At 48.4% G+C, this 17,264-nt stretch overlaps 1 protein-coding gene across 1 annotated transcript in view; it reads right to left on the bottom strand.

The window, feature by feature from the left end:
- The window catches only part of LOC102779896 (uncharacterized), a 48,075-nt gene extending 31,064 nt beyond the window's left edge, over nucleotides 1–17,011 (bottom strand). The window contains exons 1-4 of the mRNA XM_087842245.1: nucleotides 16,835–17,011; nucleotides 4,344–5,536; nucleotides 3,383–3,796; nucleotides 1,455–1,662 (exon numbers count right to left, since the gene is read on the bottom strand). Coding sequence (XP_087698371.1) covers nucleotides 1,455–1,662; nucleotides 3,383–3,796; nucleotides 4,344–5,378 — 1,657 coding nt within the window. The 5' untranslated portion in view covers nucleotides 5,379–5,536; nucleotides 16,835–17,011. The remainder of the gene's footprint in view (nucleotides 1–1,454; nucleotides 1,663–3,382; nucleotides 3,797–4,343; nucleotides 5,537–16,834) is intronic.
- Nucleotides 17,012–17,264: the final 253 nt, after the last annotated feature.

Here is a 17,264-nt window from a genome sequence, read left to right as displayed (position 1 = left end):
GTGTCTATTTGTGTCCATCTCTACATCGGGTGAGTGCCGAGTATTTGTGTATATGGGGGTGAATACACGTTTGTGTCCGCGTGCGCCTGTTCGTCTGTGTCTATATGTCAGCTTGGGTCTTAGACTCCGCCTCTCAGGCTCTCCGAGGTCTGGAGGCCCATCTCCCCTCACCAGCAGAGCTGCACCCAAATGTCACAGCGGCAGCGTCCAGCTGTGGCTCCAAACTAAAATTATGTGTTAATGATGGCTGGAAACGTTCAGTCAAGACGTCGCTGCTCGCTCCTCGCGGCTCGCGCTCGTTACGCTCGGCTCGCCTGGTTTCATTCAGACCACTTCAGCCTCAGGCACACACACCTCTACCAAACTACACCATTGCAAACAGCTGGTACATCCAGGTGTTTTGTGTGAGAGCTCAGAAATGTGTTACATCTCTGCAGGTGTCGTCATCCGATCCAAACCTTACAGATGTGCTCTGAGGACACCTGGTCAGGTGATCTGGAACACCTGACCAGGTGTCCTCAGAGCACATCTGTTTCAACAGTTAACCACAGATCATAAACTCAGCAGGAAAGTGTTTGCTGAGGTCACAGTGATACATCAGCGCCACCGCCCCCTGCTGGACATTAACAAGAATGCAGGTTTAAGGCATTCTTGTACTGGGTCCAACTTTCAGACCTGGAAGCTGCAGAGTCGACCATCCCAGTGTCTGTGGCGACGTGGAGCGACGTGCTGCTAGCACAACACCACCAACCTCACAGATGATCGCACAGTCACGAAGGCGAGCTGCATCCTTATCGGCAAAAAGACTTCAGCGCTACTCATTTCCCCCTGCAGCAAAAATCCAAAGAGCACACTCTCAAACAGAGAAGAATCCATTCATTAGATTTCCGTCTTCAGGTCAAGAGACGTCCGTTTGTTCCCGAGTGTGAGCGACGAGGACAGACGAGCTTTTGTCCAGCAGAACGTGACCTTTACAGAGTCTGCACACAAATACTTCATCCACAACAGGCACATCTGCATTTCAGCTATGTAAATGACACGCCGCGGCTCAGTGACTCTGGAAAACAAGCTGCTCACACACAGTTATGGAAGTACAGGCCACTGGAGCCCCTGTAGAGCACACGGCACTGTTTAAGTTTGCCTGACGTCTCCACACGCATCATTACAGGAAACAAACAAACAAGGAAGAACAAACAGGAAGTAAACACCAGCCTAGGAAAAAACATCCCCGTGTGTTTCCTCCAAGAGCAACAGGGAACTAACAACACACACACACACACACACACACACACACACACACACATCTGAATAAATTAAAGTTCTGCAAAACCATCAGCTGCAAACTCACTGTGTGTGTGTGTGTGTGTGTGTGTGTGTGTGTGTGTGTGTGTGTGTGTGTGTGTGTGTGTGTCTCTCAGGTATGTGCTCAGCGTGACAGCACTGCACTGACTCACCCTGACTCTTGGTGGTTGGAGCTCCACTCCCAGCACTCGGCCCACCTTTTCCCAGCGTGGAGCCATCCGTCTGGGCTTGCCTGGGTCCGGGGCTCCCCTGACCTGGAGGTCCGGTCCCTGAGCCCGGAGCTGGTCCCGAGGGCCCCCGGTCTGCTCTGGTGCCTCTTCCCTGAGGCCTGGGGCTGGGTCCCAGCTTGGAGGAGACTTTCTGTAAGAAGAGCTGACGTTTAGTGACGGCGTCCCAGCCGAGGGGCCCCAGCTCGGAGCTGCAGAGCGAGACCATGGTGTTAGCCATTCCCCACTCGGAGTCAGAAATGTGGACGAGCGAAGCAGCGAGGTAGGGGAGGAGTGAGAGAGAGAGAGAGATTTTTTTAAAGCTGGAGGGGAGGAGGAAAAGGAGGGAAGGAAACGAGGAGGAGGGAAACTGGGAGTGTGCTGCAACTACAAGGAGGGCAAAAACAGTTGCCGTTGTGTCGTACACTCCCCTCGAGAACCCGAGCTCGGACGGGGCCAGGAGCTTTTTCTCTCCCCGCCCCCACCCCTCCATGTTCCTCCCCCTCCGAGTACACGAGCACACATGGAGCGAGTTTATGGCAGAGTGTGTGTGTGTGTGTGTGTGTGTGTGTGTGTGGTAGAAACGGCTGCTCAGCCGCTAACACAGCAGCGTTCAACAGCGCTGCTTTGGCTCAGATGAGAAACCTCAGAGAGCTCAGAGCCTCCTTCGCCCGCGGCAGCGGATTACTGCAGCGTTCACCTAAATCATGTGTTAACATGCGAGCTGGCAGCACAGCTGATTGTCTGGTAATGCATGAAAAGATGGACGCGTGCAGCAGCGTTTCCTTCATCGCTGCCAAAATAAACTCAAGAGTCACGTCGGCCCGACTCAAACCACATGTGCAGTCTGAGTGTATCCAGATATTTACGGGACATGAAACTGCGCCCGCCGCTGCGCCGTGACCCTCCTCTGCAGAATTCATTACTAATCAGGCGGGAACTACTTTCCCCGCCACACTACAACCACCAACCACATCGCTGTGCAGAAGGAAGCGTGCAGTTAAGCTGTGCACAGATGATCATGTGGTGACGCGTCCCTTTAAACATTCATACTCGCGCACAGCAGTGTTTAACAGGTATCTGCCCCGCCCCCGGGGCGGCCTGTGACAGAATACGCTGCAGGTTTTACACCCGTCACAGGCTCAGTACATCTTCAAAAACACATACCAGAGACCGTGCACGCTCGCCGTGCACAGCTAAAGCTCGCAGTTATTTATCAGGAAGCTCGTTTCATCTTTCATCACCTCGAGTGTCAAGCTCATCAGCTGACGAGGAAACGTTCATGCCAGCGCTGCATCCAGCTCGCCCTGTTGCACCACATGCCGTCTTCACACGGATTCAAAGTAAATCCTGAGCTCAGGTCAGACTGGACGCCTCCACGGCGTGCAGGAGTCCCTGCAGACGGACATTTCTTGGGAACTTTAACATTAAGGTCTTGCAGCTTTTATTTTGACATGATATAAAAGTACGGTGTGGCTCAAACACCACCTGTGATTGGTTAAGGATTAAATATCGTGGATGGAGGTGACGATACCAACTCACCGGGTGGAGCAGCGACCCGGGCTGATGTTCAAATCCACCCTGAGGCAGTTTAAGCCCCGCTCTGTCCCAGCAAAAGCTTAAAAAGACTTGTGTGTATACAAACACGCTTCATGTGTGTTGCATGTGCTGAAGCGTTTCCAGAGAGGAAGCCTCTCCTCCATCCTCACATGCAGACACTCTGTTATGTCACAGATGTGCTGCGACAATAAGCAGATATCGAATTACTTCTTGCACCTGGAGCCACCAGCGTTCCCGGATCGTTCGTCTGCAAAACGACATGTTTAAACTCTCACGAGGCAGAAAAGTGCAGTTCACGTCTTCCTCATACTCACCCTGGTAGGCGTCCGTGGTTTCTCCACAGCGGCTGCCAACACCGAAGCCTCCGTTTCCTCCTCCACACACTCCTCACTTGGGCATTTTGCTTCCCCCTCATCAGGTTTTCCATATTTATCGGGCACGTCCTGGTCAGCCTTCCTGGGAGCATTTAGGCGTTTTTCCCCAGCGACCTCGGAGCCCAGCGAGCTGGTCGAAGTGGACAGGGTTCGACTGACGGATAAACTCGTCTCCTGCGGCACGGTCGGCTCCCCGGCTGCTTTCCTGTGGTTTGGCTTGACGTTCCTGCTCTTTCCTCTGATCACAGCCACTTTGATGGGACCTGCAGACGACCTCTGTCTTTTACCTCCATCACCAGCCTGCACCTCCTTCCTCACCACTGCTCTCTTCCCATTGGACGGGGCAGATTTATTCTGAGTAGAAGACACATTTGAAAATGTCAGAGTGTTTATGTCACCTAATAAACAACAGCTCAGAGTCTGGGCTCACTTAAAGAAGGCCTGCTGTGTGCTTTCTATTACACACGCCCTTTACTCTTTTCTAAGCCAAGTAATAAATTACTTTGAGGGTTTTTATGCGATGTGACATGACACTGGTCAGTGACCATGTGACCTGTGTTCAGGTGCTGTGTGCAGGGAGCAGCTACACTACACTTCCTGCTACACCGACTTTAGGAAACTTTCAGTGAAATCTGGGACTACAGGTCGATGCTAACATGCTAACATGCTAACACGCTAACATGCGAACATGCTAACACGCTAACATGCTAACACGCTAACATGCTATCATGCTAACATGCTAACATTGATTATGCTGAATATGGGTCTCTGTGTACCTGTGCAGGTGTTCCAGTAATAATCAGTGATTACATTACTTGTTGTCTATCACATAAAACATTTCAGAGTGACCCTGAGCGTTGGGTGGAGGTGTAGCAAACAGTAAAACCTGGCTGCCGTGTACCTGGGTGGCAGGTTTCGGTGGGGAGGGGGCGGGCCGTGATCCGACTTTAGCTTTGACTGCTTTTAAGTCCACTCTGGAAACCCTCTTCGCTTCTGGACCGGGCGGTTTGGCAGCTGTGGAGGCGGCTGACCTGGGAGCAGGTCTGGGCCTCACATCAGGCTGGGAGGGCGGAGGTTTGGAGCCCACTACACCCGTTTCAGCCTCTTCAGGTGGAGGAGAGCTCGTTTTCTTAACATCTTCAGTCGGCGTCTGTGTGTCTTCACTGAGGTCTTCAGAGGCTGGAGGATCCGTGTGACGCCCTTTGGACGGTTCTGGAGGACAGTGGACCGCAGGCCCGTCCACCTCCGTCACCTGGACGCCGTCACCTGACCAACTACCTGAGCTCGCGATCATCGCACTGCTTCTCTGCACGTCCACATCAGAGCTCACAGACACAAACAACGCCTCCTCTTCATCATCATCATCATCATCATCAGGGACTTCTGTTGCGTCCGAGTCTGGAGTTGAGGAGCTGCGCCTTCTTCCGTTACTGCTTCCACTGCTGACATCCTCGTCGATGAGGCCGCCGTTTCCTGTCAGCGATCGGGCGAGTGTCAGGTTGTCGTTCCAGCTGTCCTGGTGGTAGTCGTCGCCGTTGGCGTCCAGGTAAACCGACACGGAGTTGTCGTTGGACTCTGTCACGGTTTGAGATTTCCCCAACGAGGTGTCATCACCGTCATCGCCGTCGTCCGGGTTACGCTCCTCCTCTGGCGCCCAGTCTGAAACGACACACTTCAGAGTCACAGTTTTCACCGTCGTCAGGGTAACGTCGAACATGTCGTAGTCCAGCGGGCTGTCGGTCCGGCCCCCGCTCAGACTCCGCAGCGACTCGGGAGACGACTCCCCGAGGCAGGACGAGGAAGAGGAGGAAGAGGAGGAAGAGGAAATCGGGAAAGCATTCCCGTTGTGGTCTCCTGCACTGTGGAGAGGGAGCTTCATGCGGGAGCCGCCCGCGCCCCTGACAGGGACGCTGTTAGCGGGCTCGGAGGCGCTCATCTCGAGGACAGGAAATTCGCGGTCAGGACGTCACAGCGCCGCGCTCTGTCCACCGACACATTCACACCCCAACGCTTCCACGAAGGCTGGACGGCTCTGACGGATCCTCACATCGTGGCTCCGACACGTTTTTCAGGAATCTGGAAACGTTCCCGAGTCTGCAGGGAGACACAGAGAGTTACAGTTTAGACTCTGATCGAACATCAGCAGCTGATCTTCATCATTACCAGAGCTGGAAGACGAGCAGGAAGTTAGTGTCGGCTAAATTCCTCTAACGACGCTCCGGCCAACAATCAAAGAAGCGAAACTTTGAACAGGACGAATGTGAATGCAATCATAGCAGCTGCCTCTGCACCTGTCAGCATCTTATTGACGGCGAGGTCACCGACAGTAAGAAGCATCACGGCGATATCACGTGCATCTCTGAGCAAACACTGTGATCCTCCGGTCAGATATCAAGTGAAAGATTAAATGTCACCAAGCAAACAACAGCTCGACAGACCGAACACACAGCGGCTCTGCTGGGAAATAACTGTGGCAGAAAAACCCATGAGGACTTATTTTAAAGACACGGGTTTCCTCATTTGGGCCGACAGCTGAAATAAAACTCATGAAGCAAGTTTGAAACTAAAGACATGATTATTGATTTTAGGAAGTCCCCTTATAGCTCATCACCTACTATCATTAAAACTGCCGATATTGGGATCGTTGAGAGTTATAAATATCTAGGTGGTACTTGACCATAAACTGTGTTTTGAATCTCATGCTGATGTCACTACTAAAAAAGTTCAACATAGACTGTTCTTTTTAAGGAAAATGAGATCTTTTAATGTCTCATCTGAGATGTTGTCTTTGTTTTATAGAAGTTTTATCGAATCTGTGACGTCTTTTTGTATCGCTGCCTGGTTTGGTAACCTGACGGTGAAGAATAAGAATCGGTTGGGACTTCTGGTAAAAACTACTAGCAAAATTTCAGGGCGCTGGCAAGATGGACTTTTGGCCGTTTACAATAGAAATGTGCTTAGAAAGGCTCATTCTATTATTAACTGTGTGAACCGTCCACTTCACAGTGAGTTTGACTTGTTGCCTTCCGGCCGCCGTTTTAGAGTACCTGTGAGGACTAAAAGACTCCAGGTCTCTTTTATCACTACTGCGTCTTGTCTCCTTAATGGTAAATAATTGTCCTTGAACTTTCCATCATTATTATTGTTATTATTATCTTATAGTATTGTTCTGTTTATTTTTATCCTGCTGCATTTAACCTGCGCAGAAAACAAGAAAACAAACAAACATCAGCTGCTGCTTCAGGTAAACATCTCATATACTGATCAGTCAACAAAGCAGTTATCCTGCCCATATCATCATCATCATCATCGTCGTCGTCTCGTGCATGAGAGCGGTCTCTCCCTGACAGACGAGGTTTGTCACAAAGAAGCAGGCAGAAGAAAAGTGCTCAGGATTCCTCCAATCAGGAAGCAAAGCTCTGAGTGCATTAAAACTGCTGCTGCAACATCGGGCAGTGAAAGAGTTGAGAAACGCTGCCCTCTGCAGGCTGCACTGATCACTGCAGTAAAAAGACGACAGAGTCAGAACCCTGACAGGTGAGCAACACCTTCAAAGTTCATCACGCACCAAAATCTGACCTGCTGTCTGTGTTTCTGTCTACATGTGTGTTTACCATGTACTCATAGCTTTGTGGAGAACAAAATTTGGAAGTTTACTGTACTTGTGGGAACCAAAGTGCCCGTCCTCACGAGTTTGAAGTGTCAGGTTTTAGTGTCAGGGTTACAGTTAGGATAAGTGGGTAGGGAAAGCATTCAATTAGATGTCCCCACAAGGATATGAAAGCACAACTCTGTGTGTGTGTGTGTGTGCACGTGTGCGTGTGCACGTGTGCGTGTGCACGTGTGCGTGCACGTGTGCGTGCACGTGTGCGTGCACGTGTGCGTGCACGTGTGCGTGCACGTGCGCATCAGGGACAAAGAAAGAGGAGCAGCTAATAAAGGCGCTCAGATCCAGGACAGCGCTGCTGCTCCATTATCTGGTAATGGCAGCAGAGCCTGTGGGCGCCACTCGCTGTCAGGCTGCTACAGGAAACACTTCCTCACTGAACTCAACATTTCCCTGTTTGTGTTTAACAGGACAGAGACAGAGAGACTTCTCTGCTTACCTGCGACTATGATAAAGATGTTTTATTCTTATAGCTTTTATGTGTCATTAGTTCGGAGCTGAGACATGCATCACTGTGCTGCCTGATCCTTCAGTCTCTGCGCCTCCATAATGCATAAGCTGAGCTCAGGCAGACGCCGTCAGCACCACCTCACTTCCTCTCTCAGGTGAGGTCAGCTTGGCTCAATTAAATATGAATTAACAGCCTGTCTGCAGTTCACCTGCTGTGAACATCACAGACTCTGGGAAGGTTCAGCGTCTCCAGCAGCAGAGTGACGACACCTGCGCTCACCTGTGTCAGACCTGCAGCAGCCTCTTGCTGCTGACGCTGTACGTTTGCACTGTTTGTGTGACGTGTTGTGAGGAATAAAGCACGCCATGCTCTCATCATCCAAACTGCTGCTTGCTGGATTCAGACACTGACGGTGTAAGCAGGATCAGCTGATCCTGGATCTTTTAAACTCCAAGCTCGCATTAGATCGCCTGGTGCTTTCACTGCACGTCTGTGCACATAAACATCGATGTGTGGTGATGAATTCCTTTCAGGTGAGTTGTTTGTCCCAGACAGAGTGAATGCCCTCAGGCCATCGCAGACCGAGCCCTCAAACAGCCTGACGACCGCTCATTTCTTTTTTCAGAGCTTTACTCAGACTGCAGACACTCCTCACTCTGATTATCAGATAAAGTCAAATGAAATTAATGATCCAAACTGATGACCTCCCTGTTCTCCGTGCAGAGAAGGAAAGGCACCGAGGGAACCGTCCTCCATCAGAGCGAGACGCCGCGCTCTCTGACACGAAGCCTCCAAACTGAACTGAAAGCTCCTGAGCTTCCAAACGACTCATCCACTCCTGTTAGGATCAGTTTCTCCACCAGCCTCTGGCTGTGTGTGTGTGTGTGTGTGTGTGTGTGTGTGTGTGTGTGTGTGTGTGTGTGTGTGTGTGTGTGTGTGTGTGTGTGTGTGTGTGTGTGTGTGTGTGTGTATAATGGGGCTAATCTAAGCTAAGGTCCCTGCTACGCTTGTCGAGCAGGTTAAGTCCAGAGTGGATGGAGCTGAAGAGGAAATCATGTAGAGGAAACGAGCAGCACGAGAGGCCGAGCGACCACGAGGGAATCAACATGCATCAGTAAATCCACAAAATTCACTGATTTAACCATTTTGATTGACCTGCTACAGCCGAACACAGTCAAAGTGTTTTATGCGACTTAGTCCAGCTTTACAAAATCATTCCCACCAGAGCTGCTCTGGCAGCACCAACGAGCTCCACAACACAGGTTTATACGAAAGCAGCCAAAGATCCCAGATCAGCATCCACGGCTAACATCACGTACACTGAAGTCTTATCCAGTGTAGTAAATCCTGCTCAGCAGCCCATCTACAACAGATCACAAACATTATGCTGACGCCGGGAACGGGCTTGGTTTGCTGTACTAGAATAAAGTGTAATTGCACATCCACTACAGCAGGTGGCAGGGTTTTTTGCACCGAGCGTGCGCACACAGCAGGAGATACAAAGTGCAGCAAACAAACTCAAGAAAAATATTTAACAGTGACGAAAAGACGGGCGCAGATGACGGGACAAACAAAAGTCTCTAAAGCTAAGACGAGGAAATGTGGCGGCGCGTCTGTAGCGCTCGGCTTCACTCTGACTCTGTTAAAGTGTTTTATATGTTTGAGGAGGCCCGAGTGAGTTTTTGAGGACCTGTACTTAATGTTGCTGATCAATTTAAATGCATTTATTGATTTTCTTTAATTTTATTATTCAGAAGCAAATGGTTCAAGTCAGTCAAATGTTTTTAGTTTGAATAAGGTTTTATTTTCTTAACTTTCAGACAAATTTTCAGACAAAAAAAAAAGTTAAAGATATTCTTTGATTGAAGTTGATCTAAGTTTCTTTTGTTTTCTTTAATGTTAATAAGGATACAATGTCATGCAGAGATGTACTTAAAATAAAAATTTAACAGACAAATGAGACTATAGGGAGCGTGGGGTCGTAACAGGAAATAACTGAGAGGCTCAAAAGAGAGGACACTGCAAAGACTGTATATAAAAGATGGAATTAGCCACCATGTTGTCAGCCATGGGCTTCTGGAGTGAACGTTAGCACTGGAGTGAACGTTAGCACTGGAGTGAACGTTAGCACTTGTGGAACCTTTCTTGGTGCTTGTTTATAACTATTAGCTAACGCTAGCTAGCTTAGGTATGTGAACCTCACACAGACACCTGCTAATTATTCCTCAGAAACATCCAAATAAAATCCTAGAATTTCACTGAAAACTGGAGCTCCGCCTCCGCCGCCGTCTGTCAGTACAGTAACCACACAGCTCCCGTGTTATTGGTCAGATGATGTCATTAAAAACGCTCCAACAGCACGAACACGGTGCAGAGGTCCCGCTGAGGTGCAGCGTAGCAGAGAGCTAGCAGCTACAGCCTTCGACTCTGCACTTTCCTCTGTGCTGCTCTAGGCTCCGCCCCCACTGTTACTTTCTCTCAGCTCTGCTTTTTAACCCTTTAAGACCTACCATAGAACCAAGTCCACCAGAGCTTATATTATATTTTTACATGCTGTGGAGCCATTTTTGGGAGCATTTCAAGTTGCTATACATCAATACAACCATTACAGCCTAAATTTTAATAATATGTCTGCATTAAGTGCATAGTAATTACATAAATTGCAAGAAAGTGCAATAAACTACAAAAAATTGAAAATCGTTTTTGTTTTTTTAACATATATTTCTAGTTAGAGAAATTTAAGAGGCTTATCCTTCAAAACTGTAAATACAAAAAAGTTGCACAAAATAGTTTCCCACCACAGGAAATTTATTTTGAGTGTCTTCATAGTTTTATTTTTGAAATACACCAATTTTTATACACTGCAGGAAAAACGAAAATATTATAGTGCAAATTTGCAAAAAAGCAGCATATGCATCAAAATAAACTATTTCCAGCAGTGCAATATGAGTCCTAAGCATCCCAGAAACCACACAGAAAGTCATAAAGTCAAACATAACTTTTAAAAACACCAGTATAGGCTCATGAGGCCCTGATGGTAAAAAACTACATTTCCGCAAAATGACGTCACTTCCGGTTTTGGGCAGGTCATGGCGGACATGCGATAGTTCGCGCTGATGGACGTAGGAAGTGTTACAAACAGCTGATTGGATCAGCAAAGCGTGTTTCTGGAATATTATGTTTTTGTTGCTGCAAGTGCTTTTTATGCAGTTTTTGCAAAACTATATGTGGAAGGAAACTGTGACCGAGGACAAGCTGATGGCATAAGATGTAAGTACAACTCCTCCGGTTTCATATGCAAAAAAATTTATTGCGCTAGCTCACGTGGTTGCAGAGCTACCGGGATTTAAAAATAGTTACGCAAAACAGAGCGTGCCCGCTCAGACCGGCTTTAAAGGGTTAACAGAGCAGTCTCTGTTACAGTCTGCTCACATGCTCTTATTTAGTAAAAGTCTCATATTTCTATCAGCAGTAACAGAAAAAACAAACTTTTAAAACTTGATTTTCCTCTGAGTCGGTCTGAACTCTGTGCAGCTTTGCGTCTGACTTCTAACTGTTTGTCCTTTCGGGCTTTTAAAGCCTGCAGGGCTGTGCAGCTCAGCAGGGGGTGTTTGTTTTGTTCATAAGGACAGCCCTCAGCCTTTCTGGCAGCAGCACAGCAGAGCCAACCAAAGGGTTTCTTTGGTTGGCTCTAATCATCACACACACACTGAATGAATCAGCTTCTGCGATGGAGGCTGACCTCACTCTGATCTGAATGTGAAACACTCAGCAGGAGGGAGACCGTTTGTTCAACTCATCATTTCTTAGCGTTGCATAATGAACCACACAAAGATGATGGAGTGGAAACCAACCCGAGCTCCTGGGGTGAAAACAATGTTTTAACACGTGAACCTGGAAATCTGTCTTCTTTCCTCTGCACGTTTGTCGCCACAAAAACAGGCCGCTGGTGTTCGAGGTCACAGCAGGAAAAGAGAGAGCCATCGCTTCCTTTCTCTCTTCCTTCAGCGCCTTGTTGAGCGCACGCTTATCCAATTGTTTGCAAAGCTTTAGCACCGAATGTGCTCCGACTGTTCTTTAACCTCCAGGATCGTGAAGGAAAAAGCTCGTCTGTTGTGATTCTCTCACCGCCTACATGACGTTTCCTGTTTTCTGTCACGCCTCCTGTTCAAAAAGAGGAATCCCTCTGAGCCAAAAACTCTTTTTCCTACTCTTGGATCTATATGATGTCATCAAGAGGGGACATCCCTAATATGGTCGTTTCAGGCATCCACGCTGAGCATTTCACAGCTCAGAATTTTAAACTGTGACTCATGCAAAGCTGCTCTGAGCCCAGGAATAAAAATAGCTTTTTCCTCCGTTCTTTGTGGTTTTTCACCTTAATGAGCGTCAGTCTGAGCGCCCACAAGAAGCCGATGACAAACCTCAGAGTGGGCGGTGCCAGCAGCTGTTGGTGGCTAACAGTCGGCTCCATTGTTCACAGCTGATCGTTCAATTAAAGTTCAGAAACTAAACTGTCATGCAGGCTGCTGATTGGACTGTGACACACACACACACACACACGCTGAAGTGAGGAGCTGCAGAGTGCTGCAGAGGAGCTCAGTGCAGGACGCTGCAGTCGGTTAATATTTGTGCTCTGTGAGGGACGACTGTGCTTCACTGGACCATGACGAACATGAAGCTCACAGCAGCGTTTCATAACAGCCGTGTGGAGGAACTGCACTGAAATCACTGCTCAGCAACACGAGGTGCTCAGAAACTGTTTCTAACCTGATACTCTGATTACTTTGATCTCCAGTTCTGTGAGTAATCAATTACTTCTGAAAAGGAAACATTAAACAAACCTGTACGCTACAGGACGATGACCAACAACAGGTGAGGAGTCAGAGTCACGGGTGTACTGCTGACCTGTAGGTCAGAGTGACTGCAGCGCTCACACACTAATGTAATGTCAGCATCTCTGGAGACATCCAACATTAGTTACTCAGATTTGTGTCTAATTTAGCATGCAGGAGATCTCACACACACACTCACACACACACAGCAGCAGGATCCACAGCTAATGGTAGCTAGCTTTTTGCATCCAGAGATATCTGCTGATTAGTGCTCTCTAACTCTGTTACTATAGTAACCTCACAGCATGTTATTGGTCACATGATGTCATTAAAATGCTCAAAGGCTCTAACAGCACAAACAGTCCAGTTCAGGCACAATTAGCTTAGAAGCTTAGCAGGCAGCTAGCAGCTACAGCCACCTGTGTCACCATCTACCTGTCAGTCAGAGAAGCCACGCCCCTAATAATGTAAACTTCCTATGACACCAAACAGTTTGTATCAGGCTGCAAACGTGTCAATTTCTGCTGGAAAAGTTTAACATGGGAGTCTATGGGGACTGACTCACTGCTGCCTCTGCTGGGCGTCAGAGGAACTGCAGGTTTGGAGCTCATTTAAATTCCCAAAGCAAAAATTCAGCCCAAATGGTAAATGGTAAATGGACTGATTCTTATATAGCGCTTTTCTACTCTCTCGGAGCACTCAAAGCGCTCTATACAACATGCCACATTCACCCAATCACACACATTCTCACAAGCACTTTATCTATACTTAGTGCTATCTAATTACATTCACACACATTCATACTCCGATGGACGCATCGGAGAGCAACTTGGGGTTAGTATCTTGCCCAAGGATACTTGACATGCAGACTGGAGGAGCCAAGGATCGAACCACCAACCTTCCGATCAGTAGGTGACCTGCTCTACCTCCTGAGCTACAGCCACCCCAAATATTCTGCAGAAGTAAGTGACAAACATAAATGCAGATGAGGGTTGTGACAGGTGTGCACTGGGGTTTTGTTCTGTCACACAGCTAAATAATTCAGCCTGTAACTGGATAGAGTATGACATAATCTGAGTTTCCAAGATAAAGAAAGACCGTGGGGCAGAGCCAGAGGGAAATCAGTCTGAAAACGAGCAGAGCGCAGACACATTCAGGACCAGAGCCAATGAAACACGAGCTCCCAGATTTGTCTGGTTTCCAGGCTGATGTTACGTCTCAGGCTCAGATTACCTGATACCTGAGTTTCACATTACAGTCCGATACCTAAAGCGCCCGAGCTGGCTGAGCAGAGACACCCTTCAGCTCATTTTTGCAGATCGCATCCTCGAGGTCATTCGCTCAGTGGGTACCCACGGCGCCCTCGTGGCAGCAAATCCACAGCTTCGCCTTCATACTCGGCCCTCCCTTCATCCCAACAGGTGAAACGACAGCAAGGAATTTATCTACTGATGATTCAATAACAACAGAATCCAAACGAGCCATCTGCAGGATTTAATCAAAACTGCAACCATCTGATGTGCAGGAACGACTGCGGCTCTGCTTTCATTCAGGAGGGCACCGAGCCAATCAGAGAGCTCGTTAACAGGCAGCAGGCTCACCTTTCCTTCATAGCAACACTTGGCAGCATCACACTCACTGCATCACCTCACAGCACAGAGCTGCATCACTGCAGACACACACACACGTCTGCATGAAGGACACGATACAGTGAGCGTGGTTACCATAGAAATAAACAGAGTGCTTAGTCATTCTGAGAAGACGAGCTCGACTGTGAGAGGTCTAAACACCGCAGGCACTGCAGAGGTGTGTGTGTGTGTGTGTGTGTGTGGGGATGACATAACAGTCACTATATTTCCCTGCATGAACCAGCTGAAGCACAGTAAGCAGAACAGTCTCTCAGGGGAAACAGCACGAGGATGGACACTTAATGGACAGCGAGGGTGAGAGAGAGCTGCGAGCTGATTGGATGGCAGTCTAATGACGGCTGGTCCAGAGGTCACACTGCAGCGTGTGGATGGAGCTGTTATGTAACCAGCTAGCTGGCTTCGGGGGGGGCTCACTGATCGATACCTGCGCAGCTGATGGGGTCGGCGTGGAAACGCTGCCTCATTACCGCAGTGACACAAACGGTTCCACGTGGACACCTGTGCAAAAGAACGAGCACCTCACATCTGCAGGCCTCATGTCAGTCCGTTACATTTTTGTTAGAAGTGCAGTGACGGATTGTTCTGGAAATAGAGCTGCAGAGTTTCCCATCGGTACAAATACAGACCCAGGTCACATGACGCGTCCATACATGGTCAGAAATGCCCACACATGTTTTTTTCTACTGCACGAACCAAATGTTCCTGAAGCTGACGACACCCACAGGAGACTCAAACACCTCTGTGGCTGATCTTAGAGAATCCCCCGATTTTTCAAGCTTCTCCATCATGAATATTTCAAACCGCTGCTACGAGGCCTCGCTCTGACACGCAGATGTGGCGCTGTGTTCTGAACCGGACCCAGCGTCCTCGGGGAACCACGAACCCTCGGCTCCTCTCAGCAGGTCGAATCATCCTCCAGCCGTAATAAGCCGACCTATCAGAGGCAACGCCTGTTACACTGAGAGGCATCACGTGACTGCTCCTCCTGCGAGGCTTCCAACGTTCATATCATGAAAACTTTTATTCAATAGATCGATCGATTGATCTCCCACGTGTGGGACGGATAAAGGTTTTGTGGCTATACATTGTAACAGTTGCTATTGTAATGCAGTGTATCACCACATGGTGGCGCCTCCTGTCTCATGACTGGTGTGTCACCCCCTTTTTGTTCTTCTTCGCACTCCTCCTGTAACGGATGCTCCCGTGTGTACGCAGACTAGTGTGCTCTTTAGTAATGTGTGGTAGAGGCAGCACTTTTATTTCTGATACTGTAAATAAATGAAACTTTTTGGAAAGTCAGAAGCTGTTGCTCATTCGCTATCCACCTGCACACCTCCGCACGTTACAACATCAATACAACTGTTATATCGCACATTATAATATCTATGCATCACGTCCATATTAACTACATAAATTGCAAAAAAACTACAAAAAAATTGAACTTTTTTCAACACATTTCTAGTTTTAGAAAGTTCAAAACTGTAAATGCAAAAAAGTTGCACAAAATCGTTTCCAATCACAGGAAATTGATTTTGCATCTTCATAGTTTCATTTTTGAGATAGACCAATGTTTGTAAACAATTTGCAAAAAAACAACAGTTTCAGTTCTGAGCGTGTCAGAAAGCGTACAGACGAGCATGAAGTCAGACACGACTGTCACAAACTCCAGGGAACCTTTGAAAGGTCTGAAGGATAAAAACTACGCGTCCCATGAAAAATGACGTCACTTCCAGGACATGAAATAGTTCGCGCCGACGTTTATTCACGCGCAGGAAGTGCTATGACCAGCTCGGATCAGCAAAGCGTGTTCTGGAATATCATGTTGTTGCGAGCGTTTATGTGACGTCTGCAAAGCCGTCTGTGGAAGGAAACCACGACCTGGACAAGTTGGTGCTATGGAAGCGAGCTGATGTTCAGAACGCTCAGAGGGGCATTAAAGGGTTAAAAACATATAATGATCAATGTGAGCTGCAGGTGTCGGCCTCACGTTTACCTGTAAAGGTCAGAACCAATGCAAACACTCGTCTCAAAGCTTCCCCCAACGAGCCAATCAGCTCAGCCGGAGAACAGAAGAACCAATCATGCTCGCCGGTCCGTTATCACCATAGAGACACAGGTAAGTGCACTTTTGTTTTCCTCACTGGCGCCATGATGTGAATTAACATGTTTGTTTAGTGCTCTGGTGGGAGGAGCCAACGCAGTTTGTTGTTTTGATGCTGAGCGTGCAGTGAAGGATGACTTACAGGAAAACGCTTCAGCAGTTTTTCTTTAAAAGAAGTATAATCAGATTAGACTGGAGACTATCTGTGCAGTTTAAATGTCCCGGTTACCATGGAGATGAAAGTTACGGCTCCATCCGCGTTTGTTAAGGCGACCATCGGGAATATCGGCCTGGACTGGCTGCAGAGTTGTGAGTCTGTGCTTCAGCTGTGTGAACATTTCTACAGGATTCAGTTACACGAACGATCCTCTGAAAGCATCTGGAAACCATCACAGACGCCAGAGGAAGGACTGCACGCCATCACCGTGTCTCCACGGGCGCCCTTTACTTGTGCAGCAGCTCCACTTTACATAAGAGCGGACGAGCCTGCGCTACAGCAGGAAGTTTAAAGACCATCATCAGTCTTATTACAACACGACTTGTTTACTCTGAAGGAAAAACAGTTTACTGATGAAGCTGGAAAAGATGAACTGTGACACAAGTTAATGTTACACGATCCAGCCAACAATTCAAAGTGCGCACACACTGCTCATGCTCACACTCACACTGTTGCCGCAGCTTTAACTTACTCTTCTCCTTCTCAGCCTGCAGTGCTGCAGAAACACATCCAGCATAAAAACAGAAGATTCTCCTTCAGCGCGTTCACTTCACGCCGTCCTCACACACACACACCGCCCTCCTCCTCCTCACACACTCGTCCTGCTGCACAGGACGTTCATGCGTTGTGTGTTATCCCGTCAGCGCTGTGTGTGAGCGAACAGGGAAGGCTACGCAGGCTGTGACGGTGGTCGAGAGGGGGAGGGAGGAGACTGAGGGAGGGAGGGATACACCTCCCTTTTTGGTTCTGGAGCAGAGGCACGCTGCTCAGTGCTGCAGTAACAAGAAACAGTGCACGTGTGCGAGGCAGGCTGCTGGGAGCGCACACACACACACACACACACACACGCACACAGACACACACACGCACAGACACACACACACACACACACGCACACAGAC

The sequence above is a fragment of the Neolamprologus brichardi genome, chromosome 6, assembly GCF_056152115.1.
Source record: "Neolamprologus brichardi isolate AB-2024 chromosome 6, ASM5615211v1, whole genome shotgun sequence".
NCBI classification, from domain to species: Eukaryota; Metazoa; Chordata; class Actinopteri; order Cichliformes; family Cichlidae; genus Neolamprologus; species Neolamprologus brichardi.
This window is presented reverse-complemented; position numbering and strand designations above follow the sequence as displayed.